At 37.7% G+C, this 19,073-nt stretch overlaps 1 protein-coding gene and 1 pseudogene across 7 annotated transcripts in view; both read left to right on the top strand.

The window, feature by feature from the left end:
- The window catches only part of Rad54b (RAD54 homolog B), a 94,970-nt gene extending 83,256 nt beyond the window's left edge, over positions 1-11,714 (top strand). For 3 of the 7 annotated variants that reach the window (XM_087190614.1, XM_021262649.2, XM_087190613.1), the window contains 5 exons: positions 1,474-1,735; positions 3,801-3,867; positions 4,040-4,240; positions 9,362-9,635; positions 10,109-11,708. In XM_087190614.1, coding sequence (XP_087046740.1) covers positions 1,474-1,735; positions 3,801-3,867; positions 4,040-4,240; positions 9,362-9,579 — 748 coding nt within the window. In that variant the 3' untranslated portion in view covers positions 9,580-9,635; positions 10,109-11,708. Of the gene's footprint in view, positions 1-1,473; positions 1,736-3,800; positions 3,868-4,039; positions 4,241-9,361; positions 9,636-10,108 lie in introns of all 7 variants that reach the window. The other 4 variants (XM_087190615.1, XM_087190616.1, XM_087190617.1 and 1 more) reach the window with 3 other exon arrangements.
- A 3,319-nt stretch (positions 11,715-15,033) lies between these two features.
- LOC101696739 (obg-like ATPase 1) lies at positions 15,034-18,872 on the top strand (annotated as a pseudogene).
- The last annotated feature ends 201 nt before the right edge of the window (positions 18,873-19,073 follow it).

Raw genomic sequence — 19,073 nt, 5'->3', positions numbered from 1 at the left:
CCCATAATTGGCTGGCTCCAAGGCAGGGTGGCATGGGCAGAGGGGGATCACAGAGGAGAAACGGTTCATGGTGGGCAGAAGGCACGAAAGTAACAAGGGATGACTACAGCTCTTTCTATCATTTATATCTTATTAGGTAACACTCACAACCTTAATCTTAGTGCCCTTGAGCCTCGCATTGAACCATGAATCAATCCCAGTGTCACACATTCTAGATCCAGCCACCTCTGAGAAAGCCCCGCCTATGACTGCATGAGGCTTTAGGGTGACATCTAGACACAAGCCATAACACAATTATATGTTCTGATGGGCTCTTATGAACTAATTATTTCGTTCAACCCCATTACATATTCAATTATGCTCTTAATTATATTTATAAAATATGAATGTGAACACGTCACTCCTTTTCTTTAAAAAATCAGACTCTTAGTTGTCTTCCAGAAATTTCTGAACATCTTAGCACATGAGATAAGACTATTTCTTCCCCTGTTTCTTGCACTCGGTTCTTATGTGTTGCACATTTCTATGCCTGGCATACCTCTGCTTTTCATTCTTTTGCCTTTTTTTCTTTGTTAAGATTCAACTCAGATGCTTTCTCTTGGAAGCCTCTGCTTCAGGTTGCATTAGATGCCATCTTCTGTACTGCCCTGCATCGTGCAGCTACCTCTAATGGAAGTCTTCTCACATGTTTTATTAGATAATATTTGATATGTACAAAAGGACATGTATATAGATGCACATTGTGACTCCAGTTTGGCTTTAAAAGTATAGACATTTCTCTTTGCATTAAAAAAACCCCCTGGATTTTCCCCTCTTTTCTGAGGGCCAGAATGATAGTTGTTGGACCAGGAATGGGTGAACAGAGATTTTTTTTGTTCATCTGTTTTTTGCAGTGCTGGGGCTTGCACCCAGGGACTTGTATGTGCTGTGTAAGTACTCTACTACTGATTTATGTCCCCAGCCCAGTGAGCAGAGTTTTAGAGGCAGTGAGAAAAAATGAGGTTTGAACATAAGTGTCACAATTTACCCTTTTGTACATTTTTGTATTTTGTTAATTCGGCTCTTTTTAAGGTAACTTCAGAATGATGGAAAACACAGAAGAGTCTTTATTCTATTATCTTCAAACTGGAAGTTTAGATTATGACTTTAAAATTAAATATGGAGTACCTGCATTTTAATTGTATGAAGTTATTGTTGTATGTTCTCTAAATATCAGTGATAATATCATTGTGATATTTTCCTTCACTTAAAAAAGTCAAATTTTGGCCAGGCGTGGTGGTGCACACCTGTAGTCCCAGCACTTGGAGACCGAGGCAGGAGGATCTCTGCAAGTTCGAGGCAAGCCTGGGCTACCTAGTGAGTTCAAGGCCAACCTGAACTACATAGTGAGACCCTGTCTCAGGAAAAAAAAAGTTAAAAAATTCAAATTTTGCCTTTATAGGGTATGTAAAGAATCTTTTGTTTTGATTACAGGGTGGTGTTGGTATCCCACTATACACAGACCTTAAATATTTTGCAAGACGTCTGCAAGCGTTATGGATATGCTTATGCAAGACTTGATGGACAAACACCAATCTCTCAAAGGCAACAAATTGTTGATAATTTCAATAGTAAATACTCTTCTGACTTTATTTTTTTGTTAAGTTCAAAAGCTGGTGGTGTAGGACTTAACCTGATTGGAGGATCTCACTTAATTCTCTATGACATTGATTGGAATCCAGCCACTGATATCCAGGTAGGAATATTTATGTTTTAGACATTGCTGAATGCCTGCTGGGAATATAAAGATGCTGGTGATGTGTAACTAACTGCTGTATATTGAGCCCTTATTTTGTATCAGGCACTCTGTTATAGTGCTTCTCATTTACTGTCTGTTTAATCTTTACAACATTCCTACAAAGTATGAATATCAGTGGCCACATTTTTTAACAAGTAAATAAATGGAACCTTGTAGATCCCACAGCTTATAGATGGCAGAATCACAATTCAAACCTAAACTTTATGTCTCCAGACCTTAATTTACTGCCCTTCACAGATGGGCCTTTAGGATGCTCATGACCATTAGGGGAGGATAATAGTGTTATGGACCAATTTGTGCAGGCTACAGCAAGGGTATAAAATTAACTTATTTAGGAACTATTTGAGAAAAAGCCTTTGATTTTCTTTAAGATATAGTTTAGTTCATTTTTATGTATTTTGAGATTTCTACCTTTATATTTGTACCTCAGTGTCTGCATTAAGTGATCCAAGACAACCCTCTGGTTTGATAATTTGCTGGATGAACAGGCAGAACTGAGAGAAGCAGCTACACTCACAGTTAGGTTACACAGATACACCTTGTTTAACAACCTACCTGTTTAATGACTGTTCAGACTTATGACCCATTTTTTTGGTACACTTCTATACATTTTGTTTATAGAGCCTCAGTCTCTTTTTTTGTACAGTATACCTTGTTTATACAGTACTGTAATTTTTTCCTGATTATACTGTACAGTACAGTACTGTAGTTTTATTTTCTGTTATGTATTACAGTACTGCATGGAAGAGTTATGCAAATAAAAGCAAAGTCATCAGGTTGAAGTTTCCTTTGACCATTTCTTTGTTCTGAATATTGTAACATACCTACTATATACAGTTCCTCATTAAGTGAACAATTCAATTAAGGACCTAGTATCAGGACCATGGCTTGGTTGTTAAACGAGGAATGCCTGTATTACTGTAAAGATACTAAATTAGCAAAGGAGAAAGGATCATACTGCAGAGTGGAGGAGGGACCAGGCACTAATGGCCAGTTGTCCCTCCCAGCAGAATTACAGGACATTTCATGCTAGCACCGATGAATGATGATACACATGGAGTATTGTCAACAGAGAAGGTGACCCAAGCTTTGGTGTCGAGTTTTTTTTGGGGTCAGTCCTGTAGTCACGGAGGACTTGCATGACCAACCTCATTTACTCAGTCTCCAGGCACTCCAGAGATCCTCCATCACATCCTTAGCGTAAACTGTCTAGTGGACCAAAGTCTTCAAATAAACAAAGATGGTCTTATCAGGCAAGGATAGCCTAAGGGTTTAGAGAGCTGGTGGGAGGCCTCACTTGCTTTGGAATGTTCAGGGTTTGAACGTCACCTTTTTACTGCACAATTTCATTGTTATTCCCTAAATCACAGGGTTCAACCTAGAGCCTGAGCTGATTGCAGGTATCCTAGGGACTTTTTAGGGGTGAATCATTAGCTACTTGGTCTGGGAAGGAACCCTCCATGCCTATGCTATACTTGGTTCTCACATGCTTGCTGACCAAATTCACTGACTCCTTGTTTGTTTTTTTTTGCACAGTACCAGGGATCGAACTCATTTTTTAAAAATTCAAGATAAAACAGTGTTAGAGCATTTATCTACCATATACAATGCCCTGGATTCAATCCTCAGTTCTACAAACCAAACCAAAATAACACTACACTACATCACACTACTCCACTCACTGTTGCCTGGCCCCCTGCAGTTACTTTGTAATAATGCCTATGAGTGCTCAAACCTGCCCTTTCCTTTTTTTTTTTTTTTGTGAAATGAACCTTTCCTCATTGATTATCTCAGGTTTTTTTTTGGTACCAGGGATTGAACTAAATCTGCCCTTGCTTTATCCCAGGAAAAAGAAATGAGGTGGGGCATGCTTGGTCCTTGTTTTTGAATCTATAAATAAAATCCAGAATTTTTGACCAAAAAATGTATTCCTGAAAATTGGCTTATGTGGCAAGGACCATTAGTTTCTATTGTACTCAGAATTTTCACTTACTTTCCGTAGGCTATGTCTAGAGTATGGAGAGATGGTCAGAAACATGCTGTACATATTTACAGACTCCTAACCACAGGTAATAACTTTTCAGTGAATAAAAAAAGTATACCTTTTGAGTAATTAAAAAAATTTTTTAGCCAATGTTCACTTTCAGAAATATTAACTAATATGGTAATAAATGTGTTTTAGTCTGTAAAAATAGCAGCCATAAAGATCTTAAAGAAATCTAATGAATGTTTTCTCTTCAGGTACAATAGAAGAAAAGATCTATCAAAGGCAGATCAGTAAGCAAGCTCTTTCTGGGGCCGTTGTAGACCTAACCAAGATATCTGAACATATTCAGTTTTCAGTAGAGGAACTTAAAAATTTGTTCACATTACATGAAAGTTCACATTGTGTTACTCATGACCTGCTTGACTGTGAGTGTACTGGAGAAAAAGATCGCACAGGTTAGTTGTATTATAATTGTTACTACAAAGTTAATTTGTCTCTCTTTAGCAGTTCAGAATATTCAAAGAAAAACTTCAAAATGTTTCTCATTTGCATATGTTAGTTTTCATTTTTTCTCAGGTCTATCTTTGTCAGATAGATATTTGAGAAACCACATTTTCTCAGTTTAGCTTCTTATAACTTAAGAAAATTTTTTGAAGCCTGGTATAATGGCTTCAGGTTTTTGTTTTTGTTTTGCGATGCTGGGTCCTGAAGCCAGGATTTCAGGCCTTCTAGGTAAACACTGTAGTACAGAACTAAATCAGCTCCCTTTTTTTTGGTACCAGGGATTGAACTTGGGACCTTGCACTTGTGAGGCAGGCGGTGGCACTGCTGAGCTAAATCCCCAGCCCCAAGCCCTTTTTAATATTTATTTTGAGACAGGGTCTTGCTAAGTTACCCAGGCTATCCTTGAACTTGTGATCCTCCTTTCTCAGTCTCCTTAGTAGTTGGGATTATAGCCGTGTACCTCTGCTCCTAGTTTATAAAATATATTTTCTATATTCTAAAATTGGTAGTGTGCTCACTTCGGCAGCACATATACTAAAATTTGTAGTAAATGTATTAGAACTAATACATATATAATTATAATCACGTATAACATTTTAACAGTATTAGGTATTAGATATAAAGTATGTGTATATTTTTATATCTTATTTTTAAACTTTAGATATGTATTTTTAAGTTTTCTTTTTATGGCCATTTTGGTAACAAAGAATCGACATTTGGTCCTACTATATATTTTTCTGTTTAAATAGTAGTTCTCTTATTATTTCCTCTTTTCTTCTTTCCTTGTGTATACTATAATTTTTCCCTGATTTTTAAGTTGGATACTTAATAATTTTTAGTCTTCTTTTCCAAATGAGTATGTAAAGCTGTAAATTTTTCTCTAAGTTGAATCCCATAATTTTTATACCTATACTTATATTGTGTATTTTCCATTATGATTTCTTCGATTCATGAGCTGTTTAAAGCATGTTTTCAAATGTACTTTAGTTTTAGTTATTTAATTATGGCTACTGTACCCTAGTCAGAAAGAATGGTCTGTATTCCATGGGTTGTCTGGTAACTGTGGAGACTTAGTATGTAATCTGGGAAATGATCATTTTTTTGGTAAATTTTTTGTGCATAAAATTATCTATAGTTTGTTAATTGCTCAAAGTTCTGTTAGTCAAATATTGCCATCAATTTTCTTAATTTACAGATTGAAAATTTTACTAATTCAACTTTTGAATTGATAGTATATTTACATGACTTAATTATTTAAAAATATAAGATGTATATGATCAAAGCTTTTCCTCCCATTCCCCCATCGTCTGCCTGAGTTCTAACCTTTTACCCCTTAAGAAACCACCATTGTTAATTTTTTGTGTATCCTTTCAGATATAAGTACATACATATGTAAGCAACTCTATATCTAAATTTTTGCTAATCTTTCCTAATAAAGGATAGCTGATTATTTGTATAATTCTGTACTCAGCAGTATATGTTGAGCTCCTTCCATATCACTGCAGAATTTCCTCATTCTTTTTTTACTCAGCTCTATAATCCTTTTTTGTTTTTGTTTTTTTTGGTACTGGGGATTGAACTCAGGACCTTCTGCTTGCGAGGCAGGCGGCAGAACCACTGAGCTAAATCCCCGGCCCTATAATCCTCTATTGTATGGATACATTATAATTTATCTGTTGCCCACAGATGTATAGTTAGCTTTTCATTCACGATATAATTCTATTCATACATCTTCTTCCATGTGTTCAGTATATCTGAAAGTTAAATTATTAGTTTTTCTGGGTCAGAAAAAATGTGCCTTCATAATTTTAACAGATATTACCAAAATGGTCTCCATTGGAGGTTTACATCCTAACCGAAAATATACTAAAATGTTTATATCCTCCAAACCATGCCACCATAGTAGATTATCCAGTGTTTGGATTTTTGCTAATCTTACAGTAAGAAAATAGTATATTTATACAGCTTTAATTTGCTTTTCTCTTATTATGCATGAAGTTGAACATAAAAGCCATATTTCCTGTATGTGAACCATTTCCATTTTAAAGTTAATAACCTATTTTTGTTGGATATACTGTTACTGAAAGTTGTTTAATTCTCACAATACTGTATGACAGTGGATTAGTCAGTTTGTTATTCTGTCAATTTTTCCTTTATATATTTGTATCTTGTGAAATTGATTTCATTATGGTTTACTTATTTTATTATTATCTAGTGATAGCTTTATCCTTAATGCCATTTGCTTTCATTTTATCTTAAATTACATGTTATACCAGCTTTCTTATTGTTTGTGTTTGTCTGGTGTGTCGTTTCGCAGGGGATTTAGCTCAGTGGTGCCATTTCTGCCTTGCAAGCACAAGGTCCTGAGTTTGATCCCTGGTACAAAAAACACTCCCAAAAACCAGTAATACTGGTGTGTCCTTTTCCCTTAAGTCTGTTTCCTTATGTTTTAGTTATTTCTCTTGACAGCAGCATAAAGCTGGATTTTCTTTTTCCCAGTATGATATTCTCTTTGTTTTTGGTACTGGGATCGAACTCAGAACCTTGTGCTTGCGAGGCAGGTGGCAGCACCACTGAGCTAAATCCCCAGCCTGTGATATTCTCTTTTAACTAGCACATTTGGTGTTTTTTTTTTTTTTTTTTTTGGTACCGGGGATTGAACTCGGGCCCTTGTGCTTGCACAGCAGGCAGCGAAACCACTGAGCTAAATCCCGGGCCCTAGTACATTTAGTTTTTAAATTTATTATAATTACTGATATTTTTTATTTAGTTCTACTGTCTTTTCATGTTCTTTTTTTTCCTCTCTCAACAATGGCTAAAAAATGGTTCTCTCAATCTTTGATTTTACAAGTATGTATTTTTTCTCTCTTAAATGCTGCCTTTGCTGATAAGATTTTTTTCTGGTCAGTGCTTTGAAGATATTCTATTTTTTTCCCCTAGATTCTTAAAGTAATCTTACCATCTCTTAAAACTTCTATGATTTTGAACACTGATGATATTTTGATACTGAGTGACAAAATTTTTTGTGATAAAATTTAAAAGAAGTCAGGTTGGTGATTTAGCTCAGTGCTTCCATCTCCTGCCTCTCAAGTGCAAGGTCCTGAGTTCGATCTCTGGTACCCAAAAAAAAACCCCAACCAAACAAACAAAATTTGAAAGAAGTCCATCTTTTAGAAATATAGAGTGAAATATTTGTAGGTATAATGATATATTCTATATATGTATTTCAAATAAGGAATTAGAGAAAATAAGGGAGTCTAAATAAAAGTGGCCATTAGTTGGTGGTTATTAAAGGAAGAGGTATGTACAGGTTCTTTATTTCTATCCGATCAACTTTTTGTTTGTTTCTTTTGTGGTTCTGGAAATTGAACCTGAAGCTTTCACACTGAGCTATATCTATCCTTTGTAGAACTTAAAAATTTGAAGATAGGATCTCGCTGAGTGGCTTAGTTGCCCAGGCTGGGTTTCAACTTGGATCCTCTGGCTGCAGCTTCCCAATGTGTTGTGATTACAGATGTGCACCACTACACCTGGCTCCAACTTTTATATTTACTTGAAATTTTCTCTAATTAAAAGGTTAAAAAACTAAGACCTTCAGTGCCTTCCTAATGCTCTTAGGAAAATACTAAAATCTTTAAAGTGGTTAGTCAGGGGAGGCTAAGTGTCAAAGCAAGAAACAAATGACTTATTGCACAATGACATCACTCATGTAACAAGTCACTGTGGCATTCAGTGGACAGCCTTCCATAAGGTGATGCAGTGACCTGGCTTCTTCCACTTTGGGTTCACCCCCCTTGAGCTTTAGAATCTTCTGTGGGGGTGTCCTGCATCTGCCAGCCAGCACCAAGAGAGGAGAAAATGTTGGAAATTGTGGTATGGGGGACTTTTATAGGCCAGACCTGAAAGTGACATGGTCGCATTTTGTAGGCTAGTCTCATCAGTGGCTACATCTAATTGTGAGAGTGGCTGGGAAATGTGGCTGTGGCCCTGGAGGAGAAAGAAATGAATTTGGTCCCAGCCATTCATGTCTACATAATCTAACCCTTCAATACTTATTTCACCTTGCATTATTTAATTTCTCCTCTTGCATTATTCTTTGCCTTTCTCTGTAGGCTCTGATTATCTTAGTTCAACTATGCCAGTGTTCCTTTCACGGTCCTTGTACTTTTGCTAGACTGCTTTGCCTTTCTTCCTCGTCTAGTTCTTGTTTTGTCATCTTCTAGCTCTTAGAAGATTTCCTTAGGGGTCCTCACTCACCTTCTAGGTCAGCTTCTCTTTTCAGATGTGCTCATTGTCCCTGTGTCATTCCTTCAACCCCGCCCCCCCTTTTTTTTTTTGCGGTACCAGGGATCTAACTCAGGACCTTGCGCTTGCGAGGCAGGTGTGGTGTCACTGAGCTAAATCCCTGGCCCCACGCATTCAATTCTTTTTCTCTTTTTTTCTTTTTTCTTTTCCTTCAAACCCTTAATGTGCAGCTGCACAATTCCTTATCTCCAATTCTTTTTTTTTTTTGCCTTATCTCCAATTCTGAAATCTAGAAAGCTCAAACTAGCAAAAGGTTTTTATTCCTTCATAAATTTGTAATAAAATTATTTGGTGACAAAACTCATATCTAAATTAATATGTTTATTGGTAGCCTCTATTTAAACCATTTCACAAGACTATTCATATGACTTGCAGAATATTAATGAGTTTGATAATGGAGTGCTGACTCAGATTATTCCAATTGTATTCTGAATTTGGAAACATATCTGGTCCTACAGATTTTACATATGTGATTATAAACCTGTAATGTATTTCTTTGGATGATTATGTTTAATGTATATTTCTTCTACTCTAGATTCAGAGCCCATGCTTGTGTTTCTTAACCATTTTTGCCCACAATACGTAAACCAACATAGCATAAACAATTGTAAATATTTGTAGAAAGAATGAATTATGTATTTTAACTTGAACTATAGTTATCCAATGTAATAAATTACATAAACGCATTGTTATAAAGCAAAATAAGTATTGTTTACAGCAGGTTATTGATTGGCCTAAGCATTTTCTTATTGTTTTACTTATTTCAGATGATTCTTTGGAAAAATTTGCTGTCTCTAGACATTGTCAACTTGGTCCTCATCAACAAAAATATAACTCCTTGAAACCTCTTTCCATGTCACAACTGAAGCAATGGAAACATTTTTCTGGAGATCATTTAAATCTTATGGATCCTTTTCTTGAAAGAATAAGAGAAAATGTGTCATTCTTTTTTCAGAATATAACCAATCAAGCTACTTGTATATAATAAAGGTTTACTTCACGACATTCTCTTCTGTTTTAAAAATTAATACAGTAATCAATGTAAGTTTTGAAAATTAAAAGAATTATTAAAATTATAATTATTTTGTTGCAAAACATCCTAGTTTTGACACAGTAATAAAAATTGAGTTAATTTTTATATATTAAACGTTTGAAATGAAACATTGAAGATGTACTTTTGTTATCATACAGCTGCTCATTAATAATTTCATGATTAATACATTTTTATTAAGTATCAACTGAGGAATTTTTGTAAATGTATTAGCTCTCCTGTCACTGAGATATAATGCCTGACAGCCACAATTTAGAGGAAGAGAAGTTTAATTATGTTATGGTTTCAGGGTATTCAGTCCATGATGTGCTGGCTCCAAGGCAGAAATATCATAGTGGAAGGGTATGGCAAAGCAAAGATGCTTAGTTCATGGTGGCCAAGAAATAGAGCAGAGAAACAGAGCCAGAGAGGAACTTGGGTACCATATGTAGTAACCCAAACCATTCCTCTATGCCCCTTGCAGACTTACTCAGAAGTGTGCTTTACTAATCTGCTCAGCAGCTCTCAAACCAATCAGGTTGACACAGTGAAGCTTAACCACCACACTAAGGAATATAAAAAGGTAAAATATTTATTCTCTGTCTTTGGGAAATCTAATATGGTGAATATTAGACATAAACAACTGAAAAACTGAAAAACTTTAAACTGTAGCTCAAGGGAGAAAGAAAATTTAAGGCTAGGATTGCAAATGCTGATGAATTCTTCATCATATCATCAAATACGAGTTATTTAAATATGTAGTGCCATACTTGGACAGTAAGATTCCTGAATAGGCAATTGGGTACCAAATTTATTAGAAAGTAGTCAACTAATAATAGGAAAAAATGGCTCCATGTGTAGGCTCCATGTGTGATACTTTGCATAAAACTTCTTTTAGTATCCGTCATGTATAATATTATTATTATTTTTTTTTTTTGGTACTGGGGATTGGACTTGGGACCTTGTGCTTGTGAGGCAGGTGGTGGCACCACTGAGCTAAATCCCTGGCTCCTTGTATCATATTATTGTCAAGTGTAAAATTCTTTAAAAAAAACCGAGAAGGTTCAGGCATTTTTGTTGTCTGTCTTAATTGGAGTAGATGCTCGGGTGCTGCTCAGATTGCTCCCTTCAGGATGAAGGTGTGTGTTTCTCTGGTTGCCTCCTGCCAAAGGGGACTGCTTCTCCCAGGTTGGCTGTGATTGCAGAGTGTGAAGGTCCAGCTTACTCAATCTGAGACATCTCTAAAGGTCCATTCTAGTTCACAGATCTCAGATGAAGCTTCTCTTACAACTTCATTGAACTGCCTTCATCAGTCCAGTCCTGCTTTCTTCACTTTCTTATGGATATTGTTCCCAAGAGCTCTTCCTAGTAAATCCTCCGTGTGCACGTCTGCTTTGGTCTGTTTTCCAGGGAATCTGGCTTAGAAATGACACTACTCTCAGGGCTCTCGCTGAAAAAAAAGCATTTTATTTTTTATTTTTAAATTTTTATTTGTGGAACCGGGGATCGAACTCAGGACCTTGCACTTGCCAGGCAGGCGCTGGCGCCACTGAGATAAACCACCAGCCCAAGAAAAGCATTTTAATCATTTTAACAGAGGCATCAGATTATAAATACTTGCCAGCCAATAACCATTTACTGGAATGAATTTACAATGTGAAATTTTAAAAAGTTAGCTTTATATCACCGGTTATGTCCCCCCAGTCCAAATGCTGAAATGTGTGATGATGTTAGGAGGTGGGGCCTTTGGTTGTGTATTGGGTCATAAAAGCAGAACCCTCTCGTGCGTAAGATTGATATCTTATAGGATGAGAGAACTTGCTTCCTTCCTCCCCTCTCTTCTCTACTGTGTGAAGATGCACCAAGACGGCCGTCTGTAACCCAGGAAGAAAGCCTTTGTCAGATACTGGCTCTGCTGTCACCCTTATCTGGGATTTGCCAGTTTCCAGCACTGAGAAATAAAGTTGTCTTCTCTAAACACTAAGTCTGTGGTATTCTATTGCAGCAACCTTAACTAAGACAACTACCTATTTAAAAATAGACCACGCCAGCCGCCTGCCCTACAAGCGCAAGGACCTGAGTTCAATCCCCGGTACCAAAAAAAAAAACAAAGCAAAGACCATGACAAAAAGAATTGCCACTTGTTTTCTTTCTTAAAAAAATAATTTTTTTCTGTTTTCATTCTAAAAATAAATGTTTCTGATTGTAGATTTATAGATTGCACTTAATTTTAATTTTAATTTTTTTGGTACTGGGGATCAAACTCAGGAACTTGTGCTTGCGAGGCAGGTGGCAGAACCACTGAGCTAAATCCCTGGCCCACTTATTTTTTATTTTCATTAGTGTAGGTTTGCAGTATATAATGATTACTTAGAATGCACTTCTTTTTTTTTTTTTTTTTGATACTGGGAATCGAACTCCGGACCTTGTGCTTGCTAGGCAGGCACGGCACCACTGAGCTAAATACCCAGCCCTAGAATGCACCTTTTTTTTTTGGTACCCGGGATCAAACTCGACCTTGCGCTTGCAAGGCAGGCGCTGGAACCACTGAGCTAAATCCCTGGCAGAATGCACTTGTTTTTAATGCCCATTGACCACTTGTTTTCCCCAGTGGTGCTGTTTGTAGCAGACACCTCTGCCCAGTATTAGCAGGCTATAAGGGCACAAGCTTCTTGCCCCTCCATAATTCGGCTGTGTTACATTGGAAGTAGCAGAGCTTGGCTGAGTTCACTCCCCGTCAAGGTCAACTGAGTCCAACTAAATTCTTCCCATCTGAATTAACCATTTGTTCTCTTCAACAAAGATATACTTGTGCCATCATTCCACAGTCCTGCCTGCTGAATTACTTGTTATCAACAGGTGTCCCAAGGCCTGCCCAGCTTTCCTCCTTCCCATGCTTGTGATGAATAAATACTGGATGACCTGGGAGTTCTTTGTCTTTGCTGCCCACAGCAGCTTAGATCAGCCCAAGACTCAGTTTCTCTCAAGTCTCTCTGTGTTTCTTTTAATTCCCACTTTCCTATCTTGCAGATGTCTCACTGGCTTACAGGAGGCCAGGACCACTGCAGGGGTCTCTGACAACTCCTGTTACCCTTTCCCTATACTGTTGGGAGGCAAAGTAGAGGTCTTAACAATTGGGGCCCAGTGGGAGGACTTCTGGTCACTGCTCTTGAAGGGGGGAGTGGGAACCTAGTCCCTATCCCCCCATTTCCACCACGAGATGAAGTTTTGCCTCACCACCTGCTGCCCACCATACCCACCATGATGTGTTAGCCCAAAAGCAGGAGGGCCAGTTGATTATGCACTGGAACTTTCAAAACTTTGAGTCAAAATAAAATTTTCTTTATATGTTTATTTACTTCAGGTATTTGCTATAGTAATAGAAAGCTGGCTAACCCAGTCAGTTTTGTGGAGTTGTTATCAATATCCATTTACAGAAGTGAATGGAAAGATCTCACTTCCTAATATAGGAGTTGGTGCCTCCTTTCACACTTCCCAAAGCTGGTGGAGTCCATCCCTCAGCACTCCAGACCTCTGTCCCTGTGGTTCCCTCTTTGACGAGATCGGGCACATTCAGGGTGGTATGGCTGTAGACTCCATGGCTCCCTCTTTGACAAATGCAGTGCATTCTTTGATCCTATAGTGGCTTCTGTTTACTATAGATATTGGTGATCATTTCTTCAAACTCTTGACTTTCTGACTTTTGATTATAAATGACTAATGTGATTTATGATTCCTCAAATATTTGAATACTTAGTATATGTTAGGTGTTGTCCTAAGTGCTGTGCAAACAGCAGTGAGTGAAACGCAGTCTCTGTCCTCATGATTGCATTCTGGCACGCTGAATGAGAACAATGCCTATATATGTACATATATGTAATATGGCACATGATGATAAATGCCATGGAGAAAAGCAGAATAATGAGATGTTAAAGTAGGGATAGGGATTGTTATTAGAGTGGATACATGCAGGGACTTGAAAAAAGTGAGGGATGGAGATCTATGACATTCTCTGGAGAAAACGTAGACAGAGGAACCCTCAAGTCCAAAGGTCTTGAGACCGAAGTGTTTGATGTGTTTCAGAAACAGCCAGGAAGCCCTTGTGAGTCTTAAGAGACGAGGTTAGAGAGATGATGGTGATGAGGAATCAAATGTTACAGAGCATTGAAGACCATTGTGGAGGACTTTAGGGTTATTCTGAGGAGATGGAAAACATGAGATTTGGGTTGAGTATGATCTGAATTGCTCTGTGAGGAGAGCAGGTTGGTTAGAATTGGGAGAAATGAGTTAGGCTGTTGTAATAATCCAGGCAAAAGGCTATGGTGATTTTGGTCAGGAGATAGCCATGGAAGTGTTAAGAAGTAGTTGGATTGTGAGTAGTTTTGAAGTCAAAGCCAATAAGATTTCTGAATGGACTGAATGTACAGTGTAAGAAAAAAGAATTCCAAGGTTTTGGTCTGGGCAAATGGAATAATGGAGTTGCTAGTTACTGAGATAAGAAAACTGGGAAAGTGGCTTGTGGAGGAAAATCAGGCTTTTTTTGTTTTTGTGGTGTTGGGAATTGAACTCAGAGCCTCATGTGTGCTAGGCAACTGCTGTACCACAGAGCCACAGCTACAGAAGTTCAGTTTGTGTTGTTGGGTTTTTGTTTTTGTTTTTGGAGACAGGGCTTTGCTCTAGTCCAGGCCTTGAACTCACTATGTGGCCCAGGAAGGCCTCAACCTCATGGCAGTCCTCCTGCCTTAGGCTCTCAAGTGTTGGGATTATAGGCATGTGGCAGCAGTTTTGATTGTGTGTTTGATAGGCCTATTAGACATCCAGCAGAGATGTCATATAAGCAATTTGATATATGAGTTAAATTCAGAAGTATTGATCAAGGTTGGAGATGAATAATTTGGAAGTTCTTAGCATTTAAATGATATTTAAAGTCATGAGATTGATTGCTGGATGTGGTGGCACATACCTGTAATCCTAGCACTTGGTCAGCCTAGGCTACATAGCAAGACCCTGTCTCAAAAAACCAAAAAGAAAAAGAAAAGTCATGAGATTAAGATCATATTACCTAGATGGTAAAATATAGATAGAAAATAGCCATTATAGTGTTAAAATTATATCTGTTAACATTTATTAAATGCTTTGCATACATTAACAACATTTGAGATAGGTTTAGTTTTATCTTAGATGGATTGTACTCAGTCTCTTTAATAATATGTCCTGGGCAGGGGATTTAGCTCAGTGGTTCTGCCACCTGCCTCACAAGCACAAGGTCCAGAGTTTGATCCCTAGTACCCCCCCCCCCCAAAAAAGTCCAAGGGTCGTGAAACTTAAATGTTTAGGGAGAATGAGTAGTGAGGTATGGGGAATGATGTAGAAAAATATTAACGTACTACATCAGAATTCCTCTTAGTCTTTATTTGGAAAAAATTCTACTAAAAATTGAGTGAGCCTCTCAAGACTTCGGGTGCTTGCTGCTGTCAAAATGCAATAGAGAAAGAAAAAAAAATTGGAATTTTGAAAACAAATTGAGGGGGAAGGACACGAAAGGAAAAATGAGAATGTGGAGCATGGGGCTGTGTTAGATAAACTATTATTTTCCATTAAGTTGCCTGCTAAATGGTATGGGAGGTAGGTAAACTCCTCCATTTCTGTTCCAATCTAAAATCATCCCAAAAGGACACAATCTCATGTGCACGGAATATGAGTGATTTTTGTAGTAGAAATTTCTGAAGACCGAGTTTTAGGAGAGAACCTGTGTGACCTAGGACGAAGGCAGCATTTGTGACATGAGGGCCCAGAGGCTAAGAAGGATCCAAGATGGCAAGCGCTCTGGGGAACAAAGAAGGCTCTGGTCTTTGAGAGGTCAGGGATTTGTGGGGGTTCAGACTCAATCAGGCCGGCTGTTAAGGGGCTTCCACCTGACATCTGAATTGCATATACTGAATGAAGCATCTTTCTCTGACAAATGCTCAGTTTCAAGAATTCTCACCCCTCACCCTTCTCTCTGCTCCCAGTCAGTAGCTCTGCAGAGTAGCACTTAACACATTATCTGTAACTGCTCATTTACTTCCTCCCCTTTCTCACTAGGTTGGTGATGATGAACCTTTTAGAGACTGAAGGCCCAAACTGCAAACCCAAACCCACTTATTTATCACAAAGTGCCAACATTAAAATTAAAGCTGAATACTTAGGTTTCAGTTTAGAAAAAAACCAACTCACAGCAGGACTTGTCTCCAGCTGTCTGGGACCTCGTGTCAGCATCCTTTGGGAACACGATGCCCCCTCAAAAAGGAGGTGATGCAATTAAATCACCCCCAATCATTGGAAGATTTGGAACCTCATTGAAAATTGATATTGTTGGATTGCCAAATGTTGGGAAATCTACCTTCTGTAATGTAGTAACGAATAGGCTTCAGCAGAAAGCTTTCTGTTCTGCACTGTTGATCCTGAGAGCAGAGTTCCTGTGCCAGATGAAAGATTTGACTTTCTTCGTCAGTGTCACAGACCAGCAAGCAAAATTCCTGCCTTTCTAAATGTAGTGGGTATTGCTGGCCTTGTGAAAGGAGCTCACAATGGGCAGGGCTTGGGAAATGCCTTTTTATCTCATATTAGTGCCTGTGATAGGATCTTTCATCTCACACGTGCTTTTGCACTTTATTAAATTCTTTTATTGGTACATTGTAGGTATACAACACAATTACATTTCTCATTGGGAATTGTACCTCTACATAATGCATCTTGGTTCTTATTTTTTCCCCATTCCTAGCCCTCCCTTCACGCCCTCCACCCTTCCCTATTTACAAAGACTTTATTTCCATTTTTTCCATTTCTCAGCATTTTTCCTTTCCCTTCTTTCCTTTCCCCTGCCCCTCCCACTACCCCTACCCCTTTGGACCTTTTCTTCCTATTTTGCATTATCGATTATTCATTCTAATCATTGGTACATTTTAGGTATACAATATAATGACATTCATCATTGGAAATTTGCACCTTTACATAGTCTCTCTTGGTTTTTATTTTTCACCCTTGCCCAGCCCTCCCTTCAACTCCTCCATTCCTCCCTATTTACAAAGATTTTGTTCCTATTTTTCCATTTTCTCCTATTAATCCCATTCCCTTCTATCCTTTCCCCTAGCCCTCCCACTTCCTTCCCCTTTGCCGCTTTTCTTCCTATTTCACATTACCTATTATACATTTAGTCCTTATTTACACTTTCAGTTTCTCACACCAGAGAAACTATTCGGTATTTACACATGTGTGTCCTATTTATTTCACTTAAGAGTATTGCCTCAGTGTGCATCCACTTAGCTATAAATGTCTCTAATTTGTCATTTTTTATGGCTGAGTAGTACTCCATTTTATAAAAAACCCACATTTTCTTTGTCCAGTCTCCAGTTGATGGGCATTTAGGCTATTTCCAAGTTTTAGCTATCACAAACTGTGCTGCTATGAACATGGGCGCACATATATCACTGTGGTATGATTCTTTTAATTCTTTGGGGAAGATCCCCAGTAGTCATACGTGCTTTTGAAGATGATGATATCACCCATGTTGAAGGAAGTGTAGATCCCATTCGAGATATAGAAATAATTCATGAAGAGCTTCGGCTTAAAGATGAAGAAATGATTGGTTCCATCATAGATAAACTAGACAAGGTGGCTGTGAGAGAAGATAAAGCCTAAAGCCTGAATATGACATAATGTGCAAAGTCAAATCCTGGGTTATGGATCAAAAGAAGCCTGTTCACTTCTATCATGATTGGAATGATAAAGAGATTGAAGTGTTGAAAAAGCACTTATTTTTTACTTCGAAACCAATGGTCTACTTGGTTAGTCTTTCTGAAAAAGACTATATTAGAAAAACAAGCGGTTGATAAAAATTAAAGAGTGGTTGGACAAGTATGACCCACGTGCCATGGTCATTCCTTTTAGTGAGGCCTTGGAACTCAAATTGCAAGAATTGAGTGCTGAGACAGAAGTATCTGGAAGTGAACATGACACAAAGTACTTTGCCAAAGATCATTAAAGCGGGGTTTGCAGCACTCCAGCTAGAATACTTTTTCACTGCAGGCCCAGATGAAGTACATGCACTGACCATCGGGAAAGGGATGAAGGCTCCTCAGGCTGCAGGAAAGATTTCACACAGATTTTGAGAAAGGGATTCATTGAAGTAATGAAATATGAAGATTTCAAAGAGGAAGGTTCTGAAAATGCAGTTAAGGTGGCTGGAACATACAGATGACAGGCAGAAATTATATTGTTGAAGATGGAGATATTAGCTTCTTCAAATTTAATACACCTCAGCAATCAAAAAAGAAATAAAACATTTTAGATATTGCTCAGATAAACATACAACTTCCAAAAGGTGTATGGTTTTTTGTTTTGTTTTGTTTTGTACCAGGGATCTAACTCGGGTCCTTGTGCTTACACAGCAGGCGGCAAAACCACTGAGCTAAATCCCTGGCAGGTGTATGGTTTTTTAAATTAAAATTTCTGAAAACTGAAGGAACAAATAAAGTTGGGGTAATGGAAATCTTCTACAAAGCAATTATTTATATTTATTTTAAAATTATAAAATACTGTGTACTTCCAATAAAATGTAAGTGACTCAATGTGCACAACCTTGCTTTTCATGTGATTAAGACCCTACTTCAAATTGTAGAAGCTTTTCAAGAACCATATTACTTTCATGATACTTCATTAATCTCCATCATGTATGCCAAGCCTGACACATTTGACAGTGAGAACAATGTGGCTTGCTCCTTTTTGAATCTACATATAACGCATGTTTTACAGTACTCCAGATGTCTACACTCAATAAAACATTTGACAAAAAAACCCTCACACATTGACATCTTTTATCTTAAAGACATAATAATACACATGCCATAGGTTCACCACCACTGTACTGATCTGAATTCTTTGAGGACAGGGTTTTTATTTTACTTATCCTAGTAGTCTCAGGGCCTTCTATGATCCCTGGCACAAAACAGTTATTTAGAAATTGAATGATGAAGTAATGGAGCTCTTTTGCTTCCTTAACTGCCTTGATTGGGTTCCTTGCTTATAGATCTCAGTTTCAGGGTATCTGCTGAGCCAGCTGCTGAGCACAGACCTGTGCTTGACATCGAAAAAAGCATTGAAAGAATGCAGACTCTTTGCTTCTGTAATTTGTATCCATCTACTGCGTGAAGTGACAAAAGCTGTCAGTGCAATGGGTAATAATTTGAGTCACATACATAATTCACTTCTAATTATACAAGTACACCTTTCACATTGCTTTATATGATAATGTTCTTATTCTAAATGACAATGTAAATACATTTCAATCATGTTCTCATTAGGACTGACTCACTAATGATGAATTAAAATATGAACAGTTTGATTTGCATAATTCAATTTCTGGAGAGCCTATCCTCTGCATCTGTGTAACGGTGTATGATAAAGGAGCA

The sequence above is a fragment of the Heterocephalus glaber genome, unplaced genomic scaffold (genome assembly GCF_053883595.1).
Source record: "Heterocephalus glaber isolate CG9 unplaced genomic scaffold, H.glaber_assembly_v1.0 deba00001555, whole genome shotgun sequence".
NCBI classification, from domain to species: Eukaryota; Metazoa; Chordata; class Mammalia; order Rodentia; family Bathyergidae; genus Heterocephalus; species Heterocephalus glaber.
Note: the sequence above shows the minus strand (reverse complement) of the source record. Positions and strands in the feature narration are given on the sequence as shown.